Here is a 14282-nt window from a genome sequence, read left to right as displayed (position 1 = left end):
AGGTCCCAGTTGCTGACCCCTGGGGGTGCCTAGCCTGGCCCCCAAGGAGTCTCTGGCCCCAGCCAAGCAGCAACCTCTGCCTAGGGCACCCGAAAGGAGGCACTGGGGGGCGCTGGCTGCGGACAGAGGCCTCGCTGCCTCCGGTCTGCTCTGTGCTCTGGTCCCAGACACAGGCCCATTGTGCCGTCCTGGATGGAGCGCTGAGCCCCTAGCCTGGCTCCTGGGCCCCACGCAGGGGAGGGGCGTGAGGGTGGTTTTGCTGGCAGCTGCTGCCAGGGGCCTGCCCTAAAGGATTTTCAAGGGTTTCCTCTGCTGATCTGATCACAGCCACAGCCGCATGTGCTCCAGGACAGCTGTGCTGTCAGGGGGATGGACGGCAACGCTGGCTGGAGTGAGTTTGAGTGTGAGTGTCGGGCAGAGTCGGGCATTTTTCAGGCTCCAGCTGGAAGCCTGGGGTCCCCTGGGGACACGCCAGACAGGAGCCAGCCCTGGGCAGGGGCAGTGCTCAGAGGGACCACTCAGAGAGACCCCCGGCCCAGCCTTGCATCCCCCTAAGCAGGGAGTCCAGGTGAGCTCCAGGGTTGAGCCAGGCCCAGACTTGGCAGAAGCGCACCAAGCCTTCCAGCAGGGTCTGTGATGAGGGCCCCGGGGAGTCTGGACCCCACCGCATGGCCACAGCCAGGTTTGGACAGGCGGTTCCTGGTCAGAGCTGACTTCAGAGGGGGTGGGCATGGATGCCTAGAGGCGTCCTGGGCCAGTGGAGGCTGTGGGCCGGATGGGAGGGCCCTTTGCTGTCATGCTGGGACTGGAGAGCAAGACATGGAAAAGGCTCCTGTCTTCTGAAACCCACATGCTGGGGGCAGCCCACCTGCTGGCATGGGCGGTGGGCACATGGATGCCCTGGAGGTGGGTGGAATCCATTTGGGCACACCTAATGTGGCTGTACTGGGGTTCCTCAATGTGGATGGGGCTCCAGGTTGGCCCAAGGTCTCCTCTGCCCCGTTTACCCCCTTCCCACACTGACATTCCTTCCTGGAGAGGGGAGTTCCAGCTTTTAAAATGGGGAACTATGTCTGGAAAACACACTGAAGAGTGAAGCCAAAGAATGTGCCCGTGAGCCCACCAAGTCCCCGGAGGGGCCCTGGGTGCTGGGTCGGTGGGGACGGGGCCCTGGGTGCTGGGTCGGTGGGAAGAGTTAATGCTCAGAACTCTAGCCCACTTGCCAGGGGCCCCCTGGCCCAGAGCAGGGCTTTGGGGTGAAGGGGCCTGGCAGGGACGGGCCGGTGGCTGAGGAGGCCCCAGAAAGTGGGGAAGCCCTGGGTGGTCCTCTCCTGGCCTCGCAGCTGCATTAAGGCCAGCTGAGTGCTCCCCAGGGCTGGGACGGTGAGGGGTCAGTAGAGCAACCCACCTTGGGGTGACCCTGTTAGAGGTGCCCACCAAGCAGCAGCCATCAGCTCCCAGACAGGACGTCCTCAGGTGGGGATTGGGCTCCCCGCAACCTCTCTGGCCACATAGCCATGCTACCCCCCATACTCACTGCGTCCTTTGTCCCTCCCATCCCCCGTCTTGGGCACCATCCCTGGTGGGCCGCTGGGCAGCGACGGGCCCTAGGAATTTCTGGCAAGCCTGACCGTAGGTGCTTCCTATAGCTGGGTGACCTTCAGTGCCCTCTCCAGTGATTCCAGCTCCCGCCATGCTTCCAGTCCAGTCCTACCCCTCACTCTCTCCCCTCCCCTGGCCACTGAAGGGGAGTCAGTGTGGTTTCCCTGGGGGTGTCTGGCTGGAGGATGGGGCAGATAGAGCCAGCTGTGAGCAGGGTCTCTTTAGCATCTGTGCAGGGGCCAGCATGTAGGTGACAGCCCTGGGGAGGGGCAGGTGCCTATTCTGTTAGCAGGGCTGGGACTGAGGGACATGGCTGGAGATGGTAGGAGCTGCAGTGCTGGCTTGGGAGCTGGCCTTGGTGGTGGGCACCCCAGCCACCATGGAGGGTTTGGGATTCAGTCTGTTGACAGGGACTGGACAAGCGGGAGGCATTCTAGTCCCTGCCCCACTGTTTGGCCAAGCTATCCTGAAGGTGGACAAATGGCCCGGCCTGAATAGGACCCCTGAGCCCACAAGGCCTCAGAGTGGGGAGGACAGAGCCCAGGGCCTGAAGACCCCCACCTGTCCTTGGATTCCTGCCTCTGCTCAGACCCCGTGGCTGTCTCAGGGACCAGACCCGTCCCCCGCCAATCCTCCACCTCTGTCGGGTTCCAGCCTCCTCATGGGCCACAGGTGGCTGGAGGAGCTGGGAGCCCAGCTGAGAAGGACGCCGGGGGTTTGGGAAGTTTGAGGTGTGGTTCATGCCTCCCAAGCCCCATGACCTGGGGAGCGGCATCCCCAAGGCCCTGCGTGGCCCTGACCCTGTTAGACCTGGGCCCCTGTTCGCACCTTGGCCAGTCAGGTGACAGAGAGCACAGAGGGCCCGGTGGCATTGGGGCTGGCATAGTGAGGACTCTGAGCCCACCTCTGCCGCGCCATGCCGGCACTGTGGACTGGTGCCAGGGAGGCTGGGAAGGGGGCCGTGGGTGGGGTCAGGGGTGGAGCAGAGGAGGCACAGGAGCCTGGAGAAATGGGAGGGGCCGGGGGGTCAGGGTGGAGCAGAGGGGCCTGGAGAAATGGGAGGGGGCCGGGAGGGGTTGGGGTGGAGCAGAGGAGGCACAGGGGCCTGGAGAAATGGGAGGGGCCTGGAGAAATGGGCAGGGCCGGGGCCACCACTGCCCAGAATTCCAGCTTTGCCTAGCCCGGGCCAGGTCTGGGGGAAGAGGTGCTGGGCTGGGGGCACTCACACACTCTGGTGCTCCCGAGTGAGCCCAGTCCTGGGGCAGAGCAGCCTCCGCTGGGATAAACGTTTGCAGAGGAGTTGGTGGGTGACTGGCAGGAGGGCAGTGCCGCTGGTCCCAGTCCCCAGAGGAGCACGCTGGACGGGATTACCCCAGGGCTCCCCGCCCCGCTGCTGACGAGGCTAACCCAGCCTCTGAGCTGTCCTTGATCCCTTGATCCACGTCAGGGCCTGAGGAGGCCCCCGGGCTGGAGGGCTGGCCGCCCCCGCCGAGCTTTAAACCCACCATCCTGGAGGTCGGAGGGCAGGGAAGCCTGAGGCCAGCTCACCCGCCAGGACCCGTGGCCATGGTGGGGCAAGGGCTGGCTTGGGGGAGGAGGGCCTGGGGCCTGGCAATGCCATCTCCCGCTGTGGAGGGCCCGCCTCTGGCCCTGAGCTTGGCGGAGAAGGCCGTGTGCAAGGTGGTGTATGGAGCCCCCCGCCCCCGCCCGCTGCTGCTGCCCGTGGGCCTGGAGCTGTGGCTCTACGTGCAGAAGATGCGAAACCTGCAGAGGAAGAGGTGCGGCGGGCAGTGGGTGGGGTGGTCACGTGGGTGTGGGTGCCAGGGCGTGGTTGGAGGCTGTCTTGGGATGAGTGGGGAGGGGACATCCCACCTGGTGGCTGGCTGCATTGCCTGGATCCCAGACTGGAGGTGCAGAATGACCGAGGCCCATCCGTGCACCCTTCCCCGACTTTTAGGCCCAGGCCCTTCCCAGGCCAGAAGCCTCCTTTGCCTTGAGCCTCGAATGCCACGTCTCCGGCCAGAAGGGAGGCGGGAGGCGGCTCCCATAATCAGATCTGCGGAGCAGCAGCGTCTGAGCTCCGCAGACACCCAGGCCTCAGGCCTGAAGCCCCTCTCCTCCGACGTTGCCTGGAAGGAGGGGGCAGGAAGCCGAGTGAGACCACTTGACAAGTGGCTGGGCGGGGCAAGCGGGCCCTAATTAGGAAGCCCCGTGCTTGGCGCTGGCGGCAGGATGGGGCTTGACTGGTTGCCATGGCGATGGGGCTCCTGTGACCCACGTGGCATCCGGATGGCCATTCCCAGAGGGATGGGTGAGGTGGCTGTGAGGCGCCTGGCAGGTAGTGGGTGGGAGACCCTGGCCCTGAGGTGAGAGGATCGCTTGAGCTCAGGAGTTTGAGACCAGCCTGGGCAACAAAGTCAGACCCTCGTCTCTAACAAAAAAAAAAGTAAGTTGGGCGTGATGGTGCAAACCTGCAGTCCCAGATGCTTGGGAGGCTGAGGCAGGAGGATGGCTTGATCCTGGGAGATGGAGGCTGCAGTGAGCCAAGATCGCATCACTGCACTCCAGCCTGGGCAGCAGAGCAAGACTGTGTCTCTATAAAAATGGTAATAGGGCCGGGCGTGGTGGCTCACGCCTGTAATCCCTGCACTTTGGGAGGCCAAGGTGGGTGGATCATGAGGTCAGGAGATCGAGACCATCCTGGCTAACACGGTGAAACCCCGTCTCTATTAAAAAATACAAAAAAAAATTAGCCAGGCGAGGTGGCGGGCACCTATAGACCCAGCTACTCAGGAGGCTGAGGCAGGAGAATGCTGGGAACCTGGGAGGCGGAGCTTGCAGGGAGCCGAAATCGGGCCACTGCACCCCAGCCTGGGTGACAGAGCAATACTCCGTCTCAAAAAAAAAAAAAAAATTAGTAATAGCAAAATAAGTTTTAAAAAAGAAAAATAAAAGCAACAGAAAGCAAACAGGAGTGATGAGGCTGGCCTGCAAGCAGCCGAGGCTGAGCCCTTCCCCCACTTTTCTGAAATCAGGTCCCTCCTGGGCTCCAGCTGTGTCTGCCACCTCCTGGGGCCCCCCCGAGGCTGCCCCCTTGCTGAGTCTTGTGTGGCTCTCGCCCTCTGACCCTCGGGGGCACCCTGCAGATGGAGGCCCGCCTGCTCACACTGGGTACCCCATGGTGTCTGCTGGGTGTGCTCTCTCCCCACAACCCTTCACCCAGGGCAGCGCAGCAGCCTGAGGCCCATGTGACCTGTAAGAGTAGGATGGAGGAGGACACCCAGCTCCAGGGCATGCAGCAGGGAGGTGTGGAGCCAGGCAGCCATGGAGTGACCCCCACACTCCTCCCTGGCAGCTGAGTGCCGAAGGCAGCTCCCCAAGGCCCAGGGTGGGGTCCCTCGATGAGCAGGGCTAGGGTGGCAGCTGACGCACGGGCCCCTTGGGGGTTGTACAGGGCCCAGGGTGAGGGGTTTCTTCTCTGAAGTCCCTGCTCGAAGGTGGGGGACCAGGGCCAGCCAGGGCATTGGTGTTCAGCAGAGGGACTGGTCCTTGGGGTTGGGCACTGCTCACAGGGTGGAGTTCATCCGGGGACGGGGCGCCGTCGGCATCTTCCCACAGCAGCGCTGGGGGTGGTGGGCAGCACGTGGGAACAGCGGGTTCTCAGGCCTGTCCTGGCTGTCAGAGGTGAGTGCTTAGCTCCGTGGGTGGGGGACCAGGAGGACAGGGGCTGGGACTGGCTAACCGTCAGCCACACCTCCCCAGCACGGTCTCTGCTGGAGGCTTGGAGGCTGACTGAATCCCCAGGCCCCGGCTGGGAGAGCTTGGGGGTGCGGGAGGGGCTGAGATCAGATCCCCACCCCACTCGACCCCCATGTGGCCTTCACCAGCCCCCACTACCGTCTGAGAGCCTCAGTTGTTCTTGGTGGGAATTGGGGGGGCCTCTCCCAGCAGCTGTGGTTGCTCAGGAGGATGGCGAGGGTACCTGGCCCCTGCAGCCCGTACCGCTGGGATTTGGGTGAAGGCAAGGTATGGGGGCCACGCCCCCTCCAGCATCGGCCCCTGGGCCTGAGGATCTTGCCGGAGTCACAGACTCCGGCAAGTCACACCTTTGCCCCCGTAGTGTTCCTGACGTTGGCCGCATAAGGGGTGGACAGGAGGTGTTGGCAGAGGCGAGCCAGCTGGGGCGCCCTTGGGCCCCACACGTGCTCCGGGCCTGTACCCCAAAGAGACACTTAGGTCTGTGAGCACAGATGTGGCGTGGACCCCAGCCCACACAGGGGCGTCGTCTGTAGTGAAGCCACGGAGGTGCCCGGGCACTGGGGCGACCTTGCCAGGAGTGAGCCATGACACCAAGTTTCTCCGCACAGGATGGAGGCATCGTGCCTGGAGCTGGCGCTGGAGGGCGAGCGTCTGTGCAAGGCGGGCGACTTCAAGGCAGGCGTGGCCTTCTTTGAGGCCGCCGTGCAGGTGGGCACCGAGGACCTGAAGACACTGAGTGCCATCTACAGCCAGCTGGGCAATGCCTACTTCTACCTGAAGGAGCACGGCCGGGCGCTGGAGTACCACAAGCACGACCTCCTGCTGGCACGGTGAGTGGGGCGGCCCTGCTGGCCGGTGGACACTTCCTGTCCTCAGCAGTTACAGTTTGAAGAGGGGGACAGGGCGAGCAGGGTGTAAGGGAACGCAGCGGGGAAGGCCTCACCTGGAGGGCAGCCAGGGCTCCGGGATCCCCGCAGGGAGCTGGGTTTCAGCTGACAGGCATGAGTGGGTCTGTGTGTCTGCTGAGAGCCTGGGCCGTGACCCGCGTGCTGTGTGTGAGCACTCATGACTATGCGTGGCCCGCCTGTGATTCTGTGTGGCTCAGAGCGCCACCCTTTCCCTGGCCCCGAGCCCCGGGCCCACTCCCGGCCACTGCTCAGTGAGGTGTGGTCCTGCCCTGGCGGCAGTCCCTGCTTTCCCATGGACCCCAAGCTCCCACTCACAGCCTCCTTCCTGCCCAGCGTCATCCACTCTCCAGTCTCCCCAACCCACTGCCCGCCACTTCTTGGGGTCTTGGGGTCTCCAGCTGGGTCCAGCCCCCAGGCCATGCTTTGTAGGAGCACGATCCCTTGCCTCAGCCCTGCCCAGTGCCCTCCTCCTCAGCCCTGCAGCCGCCCTGACCTCCCAGCAGGGCAGAGCTTCTTGGAGCAACCCTCCCACACTGGCCAGTGAGCTCACACTTGCTCCTCAGCACCCAGCCCAGTGTCTGGTGGGCATGCAGCAAATGTCCCCTGAATGAGTTAGCAGGAAGTTAGTTCTCCACCATCAGGCCCCCCAAATCCTCCCCGGACCCTAACAGCTGCAGACCCCAGCCCCCTGCCCCAGGCCCAGGCCTGAGGTCCTGTGTATAGCTCCTGGCACCTCTGCAGCCTGTGTGATGATAGGCAGGATCCTGTGCCCCAGACCCAGCCCAGCAGAGCCCACACCCAGGGCTGCTCTCAGGCCTCACTTACCCAGCATTGCCTCAGGGGACACAGGCTCCTGTCCACTCTGCACTAGTCCCTGAGGCCCAGCTACCCCACCCCATGCTCAGCCTCCCCCGGCCCAGGGGCCTGACCAATCCTCAGCCTGGCCCCTCACTGCTCCCTGCCGTCCAGGACCATCGGTGACCGCATGGGGGAGGCCAAGGCCAGCGGAAACCTGGGGAACACACTCAAGGTCCTGGGGCGCTTCGACGAGGCTGCCGTCTGCTGCCAGCGGCACCTGAGCATCGCCCAAGAGCAGGGAGACAAGGTGGGGGCTTGGTCCGGGGCTGGGTGCCTCCCTCCCCTGCCACGGCCTGAGTCCAGATCCAGTCGGGGCGGGCGGGTGACACACCATCATCCAGCCCCTCATGGGAGGCATGACAGGGAGGTCGGTCCCCTAGATCCTGAGTGACCCGGGAGAGTGTGGGCCCCCAAAGCGGCACCCCCCAGCCCATGCTGACCATGCTGACACTGCAGCCCAGGCCCCCATCTTCCACCCTCAGCTCTGCTGCCCCTCTTAGTGACCTCCCCCTGAATCTGTCCACACCCGCAGTCACTCACTCCCTGGGGGGCCCAGCGGGAGGAAGGGGGTGGCTCTGGGCTGCAGCAGTGGGAGGCCGAGTTCGATGGTGGTGGTGACAGCAGGGAGAGGGGCTCCGTCCCTGCTTGTGCTGGATCCGAGATAGGCTTTGCTGAACTCCCTCCATGACCCTGTGAGGCGAGAAAACTGAGGCTAGGGGGACATGACTTGCCCCCCATCACACTAGCTGGAGGTGGCCGAGTGGGCTTGAGGCCGCAGCGTCTGGTCCCAGCTGGAGCTCTCAGCCTTGGGCAGCAGAGGACAGAGCTGAGGACCTGGCACCCTGGCCACACCAATCCGCAGAGGAGGGAGGGATGGCGAGGGAGTACAGAGGCTGGCTTCCCAGGTGTCCGGTCCTCAGGCCTCCGCCCCTGCCTTAGTGTCTGCGACCCAGTGGGAGCCCCCAAGGCCCCTGGTGTCAAGGGCCAGGACAGTGAGGACACCGGCCTGCTGGCTCTGCACATCCCATGGGGGGCCGGGGAGGCACGCCCCCAACCCTCCATGCTGCTCGCAGGTCGGGGAGGCAAGGGCCCTCTACAACATCGGGAACGTGTACCACGCCAAGGGCAAGCAGCTGTCCTGGAACGCCTCGAATGCCACACAGGACCCCGGGCACCTGCCGCCCGATGTCCGAGAGACCTTGTGCAAGGCCTCCGAGTTCTATGAGTGAGTGGGGCTGGGCCGACCCAGGGACCAGGGCTGGTCTGTGCATTTCTAAGCTCCACAGACACTTCCAGACCCCCAACCCCAGGCCCACACCTCCTGGCAGCTCCCAGGGCGGTGACGGCAGGTCCGCCCAGCCCCCCTTTCCCAGCTGCAAGCTCCCTCTCCTGAGCTTGCCCCTGTCCGGGACTGGGGGGACCTGACCAAGCCCCAGACCTCAGAGCTCGAGGACGCTGGAGCCCACCCCTAACCACCCTCTTTCCAGGGCGTGGCCCTGAGGGCCGCATGGAGGCCACTGCTCAGCTCTTCTAGCCTGGGGTGGGTGAGGACGTGGGCTGGGAGGTACACGGCTCAGAGGCACTCGGCCCCCAGGAGGAACCTGTCCCTGGTGAAGGAGCTGGGTGACCGTGCGGCGCAGGGCAGGGCCTACGGTAACCTGGGCAACACCCACTATTTGCTGGGGAACTTCACAGAGGCCACGACCTTCCACAAGGAGGTGAGCCGGGCAGGGTGACGGGGTGGAGGGGTAGGGCTGCGGCAGGGGCAGGGCTGAGCCACCCCTCTGGCGGTCCCTGAAAGTAGGGCGGGGTGGTGTGGCCCGGCAGCAGGCGCAACCCACCGAGCCCCAGCCTCATCTGCACTTGGTCCTGCGGCTCCTACCTGCTCCCCCAGACACACAGATCTCCAGCCGGCCACCTGGGCAGGGAGGCAGCCCCTGTCCACCCACATCAGGCCCCAGGGCTGCTCCATGACCGCCTGGCCTCGGGTCTGTCTCCGCAGCGCCTGGCCATTGCTAAGGAGTTTGGAGACAAGGCGGCCGAGAGGAGGGCCTACAGCAACCTGGGGAACGCCCACGTCTTCCTGGGGCGCTTCGACGTGGCTGCTGAGTACTACAAGTAGGTGGTCCTCACAATCTCCCAGGGAAACAGCAGGCCAGGGGGAGCTGGATGCCAGACCAAGGAGGTGCCTGCCCCAAGGTGGGAATCTGACTGCCTCCCCTCCCCTCCTCAGAAGTCAAGGTGGGGTTCTAGGCTGCCCCGGGAAGGGCAGACGGACAAAGCTCATGAAGAGGCAGGCGGTGGGGGAGCCGGCTTATGGGAGGTCTGGGCCATATGCCTCCAGAGCAGTGCCTGCCAGGTGGAGCCCGGCTGTCAGCACTGGGTCCTGTACCCAGCCCTAAACTTAACCCCATCTCAGCCTGAGCAGTGGGCACAGCAGTCCCAGGTCCTCCAGGGAGGAGTGGCGGCTCAGGGCGGTCAGGCGACTTGCCAGAGCCTGCCAGGACCGCCTGTCACCCTGGAGCCAACAGTCTGGCTCTGGCCATGTGAAGGTGGGGATGAAGCTGGACCCCAGAGAGGCCCCAGCGGGATTCCGGGGCAGGGGACCACTGGGCAGACTGCATCCCCATTCTTACCTTCCACCCCTCACCCTGGAACCCTCCTCCTGGGGGCTGACCCTGCCACTCTTCACAGGAAGACGCTACAACTGTCTCGGCAGCTCAGGGACCAGGCGGTGGAGGCGCAGGCCTGCTACAGCCTGGGCAACACGTACACGCTGCTGCAGGACTATGAGCGTGCGGCCGAGTACCACCTGCGGCACCTGCTCATTGCGCAGGAGCTGGCCGACAGGTGCGTGGTGCGGATGCGGTGGGCAGACCCGGCCCGGCCCACAGGCTAAATTACCACGGCCCAGGCGAGGTGGCCTGGGTCCCATCCCCTCCTCTGCCACTGACCGTGCTGTGACCCGGGCAGGGCAGCACCGCTGTGGGGACTGAGCCAGACAGTGTGGACACAGGGCTGGCCGCTGACCCCTGGCACAAGTGGGTGGGATCCTCCTCCCATCACTCAGTTTGCCACCCTGTTGACCCCCACCACCTATGTATGTATGTAAATATCAGTCTCTGGACAGAGACACGCTGGTAAACCACAGGCCCCTAAGTACTGTCCTGTGTGCAGGTCTGGGGTAGGTGGTGGCCAGAACAAGAGGCTCAGAGCCACAGGCCTGTGGCCTTTCACAGACAGCGGAGAGGAGGGGTCTTCTGAAAGGCTGCCCTGCCTGGAGGCTTAAAAGTGGCCCAGGGTTTTCCTTTGTGAGGTGGTGATGAGAATGTTCTAGAATAGACAGAGGTGCCGGTTGCACGGTATGAATGGAATGCCACTGAATCGTCCACGTGAAAAGGATCACATTCCTGTTAGATGCATTTCCCTCCAACATAAAAACCACCCCCTCACCCAGTGACTTGGGGGGTGCCTCTAAGGGTGGAGGGAGTGCAAGGAAGGAGGCTCGCTGGCCGCCAGGGGGCGAGCGAGGCCAAGGGCCCAGAAACTGCCCACAAAGGCAAAGCTGGCCACAGGCCAGGTTGCTTGGGCTCTATGCGCTAATCCTTTTAATGGGAAGGAAAAAGGTAGAGCTGATGGGGGCTTCTTCTTGAAGGTGGCAGAATTTGTGGGAGGTTCCGGCTGGGAGCGTTATCCTGCCCTCCGGTCTATGCTCCTTGGACCTGGGGGCCCCGATGACCCTTGACGCCAGGGTCATGCTGGGGCCCTGACCACCAGGGGAGGGGCTGGGGCGGGGGCAGGCCTGGAGAGGGCGGGTATGAATCCCGTCTCCCTCTCTGGCAGAGTGGGCGAGGGCCGGGCGTGCTGGAGCCTGGGAAATGCCTACGTGTCCATGGGGCGCCCGGCGCAGGCCCTGACCTTCGCCAAGAAGCACCTGCAGATTTCCCAGGAGGTGAGCCAGGCCTGCCCCCAGAGGCCCCGGGCACTGCTCAGCCCACTCCAGACGGGCTGGGTTCACTCTGTCGCAAGCAAGCGTTTGCATGCCTGGGCCGCCCCTCATCCTTTCAGGGCCGTTGCAGCCGCCTGGTCCTTCTGAGGCCTGGTGACAATGTGTCTACCGCACCCGGGGGTTTTTCCCGCAGCCCCCAACTGGTGCTTTCCTGGGCAGCTGCGTCTCCTCCTCCTTGGAGAGGTTGCACAGGGTCTCTGTGGGCTCTGTCCATTAGCACCCTCCTACTGTGGTCAGGGCAGAACATCACAGATGAACTCCGGGCCTCCCGGCTCCTGGCCTGTCCTTACATCACCCGCTCCCACACCACCTCCCTCTGCACACCCCGAGCCTGTTCATGCTAAAGATGGTGCCAGCCCCTGCCAACCATGATAGCCCTGTGTGGGAGGTGGCCGGGTGGGGAGGCCTGCAGGTGCCCAGGTGAGGGTGGAGAGGGGCGGGCATGCAAAGGTCAGCAGGAGGGGCGGGCATGCAAAGGTCAGCAGAGCCCTCGTCTGGAGAGCTTCTCCACTGGCAGCCAGCTGGCAGCCCCCGTGTCCCTCTGAGTGCAGGCTACAGCCTCCAGGGCCCTCCAGGGCTCCATGTGGCAGTGCCCCCCGCACCGTGTCACCCTCTTTTCTGCTTGACTTAAGCAAACAGTGCCTGAGAAATGTGGATGTTCCTGGGCGGGTCCCCCACAGAGCCTCGGCGCACAAGGGCTGAGAGAGGTGCAGCCGGGCGGGGCCGGGCCCCTCGCACACCAGAGGGCACAGGCCTGGCTGCCTGGGAGCCCGAGCATCTCTGGGGTGGGACTAGGGGCTGTTGAGGACCTGTAGGGCCACCTCACCCAGGGACAGAGCTCCAGACTCCACCTCCAGGTCCGCAGTGAGTCCTGGTTCCCTCAGAGGCCCAGGGATCAGTGACCAGTTCAGGTCACTGAGAAGGTCAGGGACGGGTGTACTGGGGGCCATTGAGGTCCCCTTGGAGCCCACAGCAGGGCCCTCAGCCACACCTGCCTGCTCCACCCCGCTCACCGTAGATCGGGGACCGCCATGGGGAGCTCACCGCCCGCATGAACGTGGCGCAGCTGCAGCTGGTGCTCGGCCGCCTGACCAGCCCGGCAGCCTCAGAGAAGCCTGACCTGGCCGGCTATGAGGCCCAGGGTGAGTGCCAGGGTTGTGGCGGGGTGGGGGTCTTGCTCCCCACAGGCACAGACCGGATTGGGAGCTGGGGAGGGGTGGGATAGAGGCCGGGCCAGCATGGCTGAGGTGGCAGCTGGCAGAAAATGGCCCTGCAAGCCAGTTCTTCTTGGCCTCAGGGACAGCACAGGCCTGAGGTTCACCCTGAGCCCCTTCCACCCACGTCCTGGGTGGCGCCGCAGGGCTGCTGGCTGAAGGACAGGAGGTGGTCGCCTACTGCCCCGCTGGCTGCTCCGGGGCCTCCACCCCCCACCTGCCCCTGGAGCACTCAGTGCAGGGAGGGCTTCTGTCCTCAGACCCAGGTGGGAGAGCGCCGCTGCGGGCCCAGGAGCGAGCCACATGGGATGAGCTTTAAGAGAAAGAAAAGCCCAGCAGGGGAGGTATGGATAGGAACAGGGGAGGCAGGCTGCAGCAGCTTCGGGAGGTGACAGTCGTGGTCCGTTCTGACTGTCCTCGCAAAGCACCGCAGGCTGGGGCAGCAACAGTAGACGTTTCCTCCTCACGGCTCATGGAGGCCAGAAGGCCAGGGTTGGGGTGCCATGTGCTTGGGTGCTGGCGAGGGTCCTCTTCCTGACCGGCAGACGGCACTTTCTCGCTGTGTCCTCACATAGCAGAGAGAGGGAGAAAGAAGGGGGAGCTTGAGAACACTGGTGGCTTCTCCTAAGGCCACTCGTCATTATGGGGCTCCATCCTTGTGACCTCATGTAAACCTCAGGACCTCCTAACACCATCCCATGGGGAGTTAGGGCTTTGATGATGACACTGCAGCAAAGACTGGAGGTCAGAGAGAAGTGAGCCGCAAGCTTAGACGGAGGAACAGCAGTCTGGGCAGAGGGAACAGCTTGTGCAAAGGGCCTGAGGCAGGGGACAGCCTGGTGGGTGGAGGGACAGCGGGGAGACGGTCTGGAGCTGATGGAACAAGGAGAGGGCCTTGGCCAAAGAAGGGAGGGCTTTGTGGGCCCTTGTGTGAGACCCCCTCTCCAATGGGGCAGGGCCCTTAGGACCCAGCAGAGGAGGGGCAAGGCCTGCGCCAGCCCTTACCACCCCCTTTCTTGGAGAGGGGACTTAGGGGCAAGGCTGGGGCAGCAGGCAGGTGAGGGGCAGGTGATCCGGCTGCAGGGAAGTGAGGAGGGGTGGGACTCTGGGTCCTCAGAGGGACCAGGTGCTGTTACCGATGGCGGTGGGTGGGTGGGGGATGGGCTGGGATGTGCCCCCCGGGATATCCAGGCCTATATCCATGGCCTGGGTTTCTTAAGAGTGAGGAGCTCTGCAGAGAGCTCCTGAGGCACCCCTAGTGCCCCTCCTTTGTTCCTGGCTCGGCACTACCACCATCTGGGACCCCAGCAGCAACTAGGGGCAGGGCTGGGAGCAGCTCTGGGAGCAGCTCTGGAAAGGCTCTGCGGAGGCTGCGGCTCCGGGTCCTCCCAACGTTTTATTTCTTGGAGCCAAGGAAAAGGGGGGCCGGAGTGGGAGGACGCTGGAACAAAGCAGCTTCTGTCCCTCCCTGGCTCGGCTGTGCCGCCCCGAGTGCGGGACCCCTTCCAGGCGGCCCGATGCCTCCTCCCCCAGGGCTGGGGAAGGGTCCGCCTCCCTGCCCAGGGCAACCCTGCAGCCTGCCTGGGGCCGCCGCCCCGATGCCGCTGCGGGAGGCAGGCTGCACCCCTAGAGTCTGGGCGGCCCTGGGGGAGACCCCCGTTCAGCTGAGCCCGGCAGGGACAGGGCCTTGAGGCCGGAAGTCTGGACTCGGCGCTGCGGGTTTGGGGCGCCACGGAAGGACCCACGCAGCCTCCCCATTCTGCAGGTGCGGAACGCGGGGTGGATCTGCGAGCAGAAGGAGGGAAGTGGGGTGCAGAGCCACGCTGGAGCCTGGCCCGTGCGGAGGGGGCGCCGGGGGCTGGGGGCACAGGAGGGCTCTGCCCAGAGGGGTGTGGGCGGGGCGGGGGCGGGGAGGAGGAAGTCGTCTGGGGG

At 64.6% G+C, this 14282-nt stretch overlaps 1 protein-coding gene across 1 annotated transcript in view; it reads left to right on the top strand.

Annotated features, from left to right (window-relative positions):
- The window catches only part of GPSM1 (G protein signaling modulator 1), a 40921-nt gene that overhangs the window by 1284 nt on the left and 25355 nt on the right, over window positions 1-14282 (top strand). The window contains exons 2-9 of the mRNA XM_017893138.1: window positions 5970-6191; window positions 7239-7374; window positions 8201-8352; window positions 8722-8845; window positions 9130-9245; window positions 9822-9977; window positions 10971-11079; window positions 12155-12278. Coding sequence (XP_017748627.1) covers window positions 5970-6191; window positions 7239-7374; window positions 8201-8352; window positions 8722-8845; window positions 9130-9245; window positions 9822-9977; window positions 10971-11079; window positions 12155-12278 — 1139 coding nt within the window. The remainder of the gene's footprint in view (window positions 1-5969; window positions 6192-7238; window positions 7375-8200; window positions 8353-8721; window positions 8846-9129; window positions 9246-9821; window positions 9978-10970; window positions 11080-12154; window positions 12279-14282) is intronic.

The sequence above is a fragment of the Rhinopithecus bieti genome, unplaced genomic scaffold (genome assembly GCF_001698545.2).
Source record: "Rhinopithecus bieti isolate Rb0 unplaced genomic scaffold, ASM169854v2 scaffold_23276, whole genome shotgun sequence".
Classification (NCBI taxonomy): domain Eukaryota; kingdom Metazoa; phylum Chordata; class Mammalia; order Primates; family Cercopithecidae; genus Rhinopithecus; species Rhinopithecus bieti.
The sequence above is the reverse complement of the archived record's forward strand: the minus strand, read 5'-3'. Positions and strand labels throughout refer to the sequence as shown.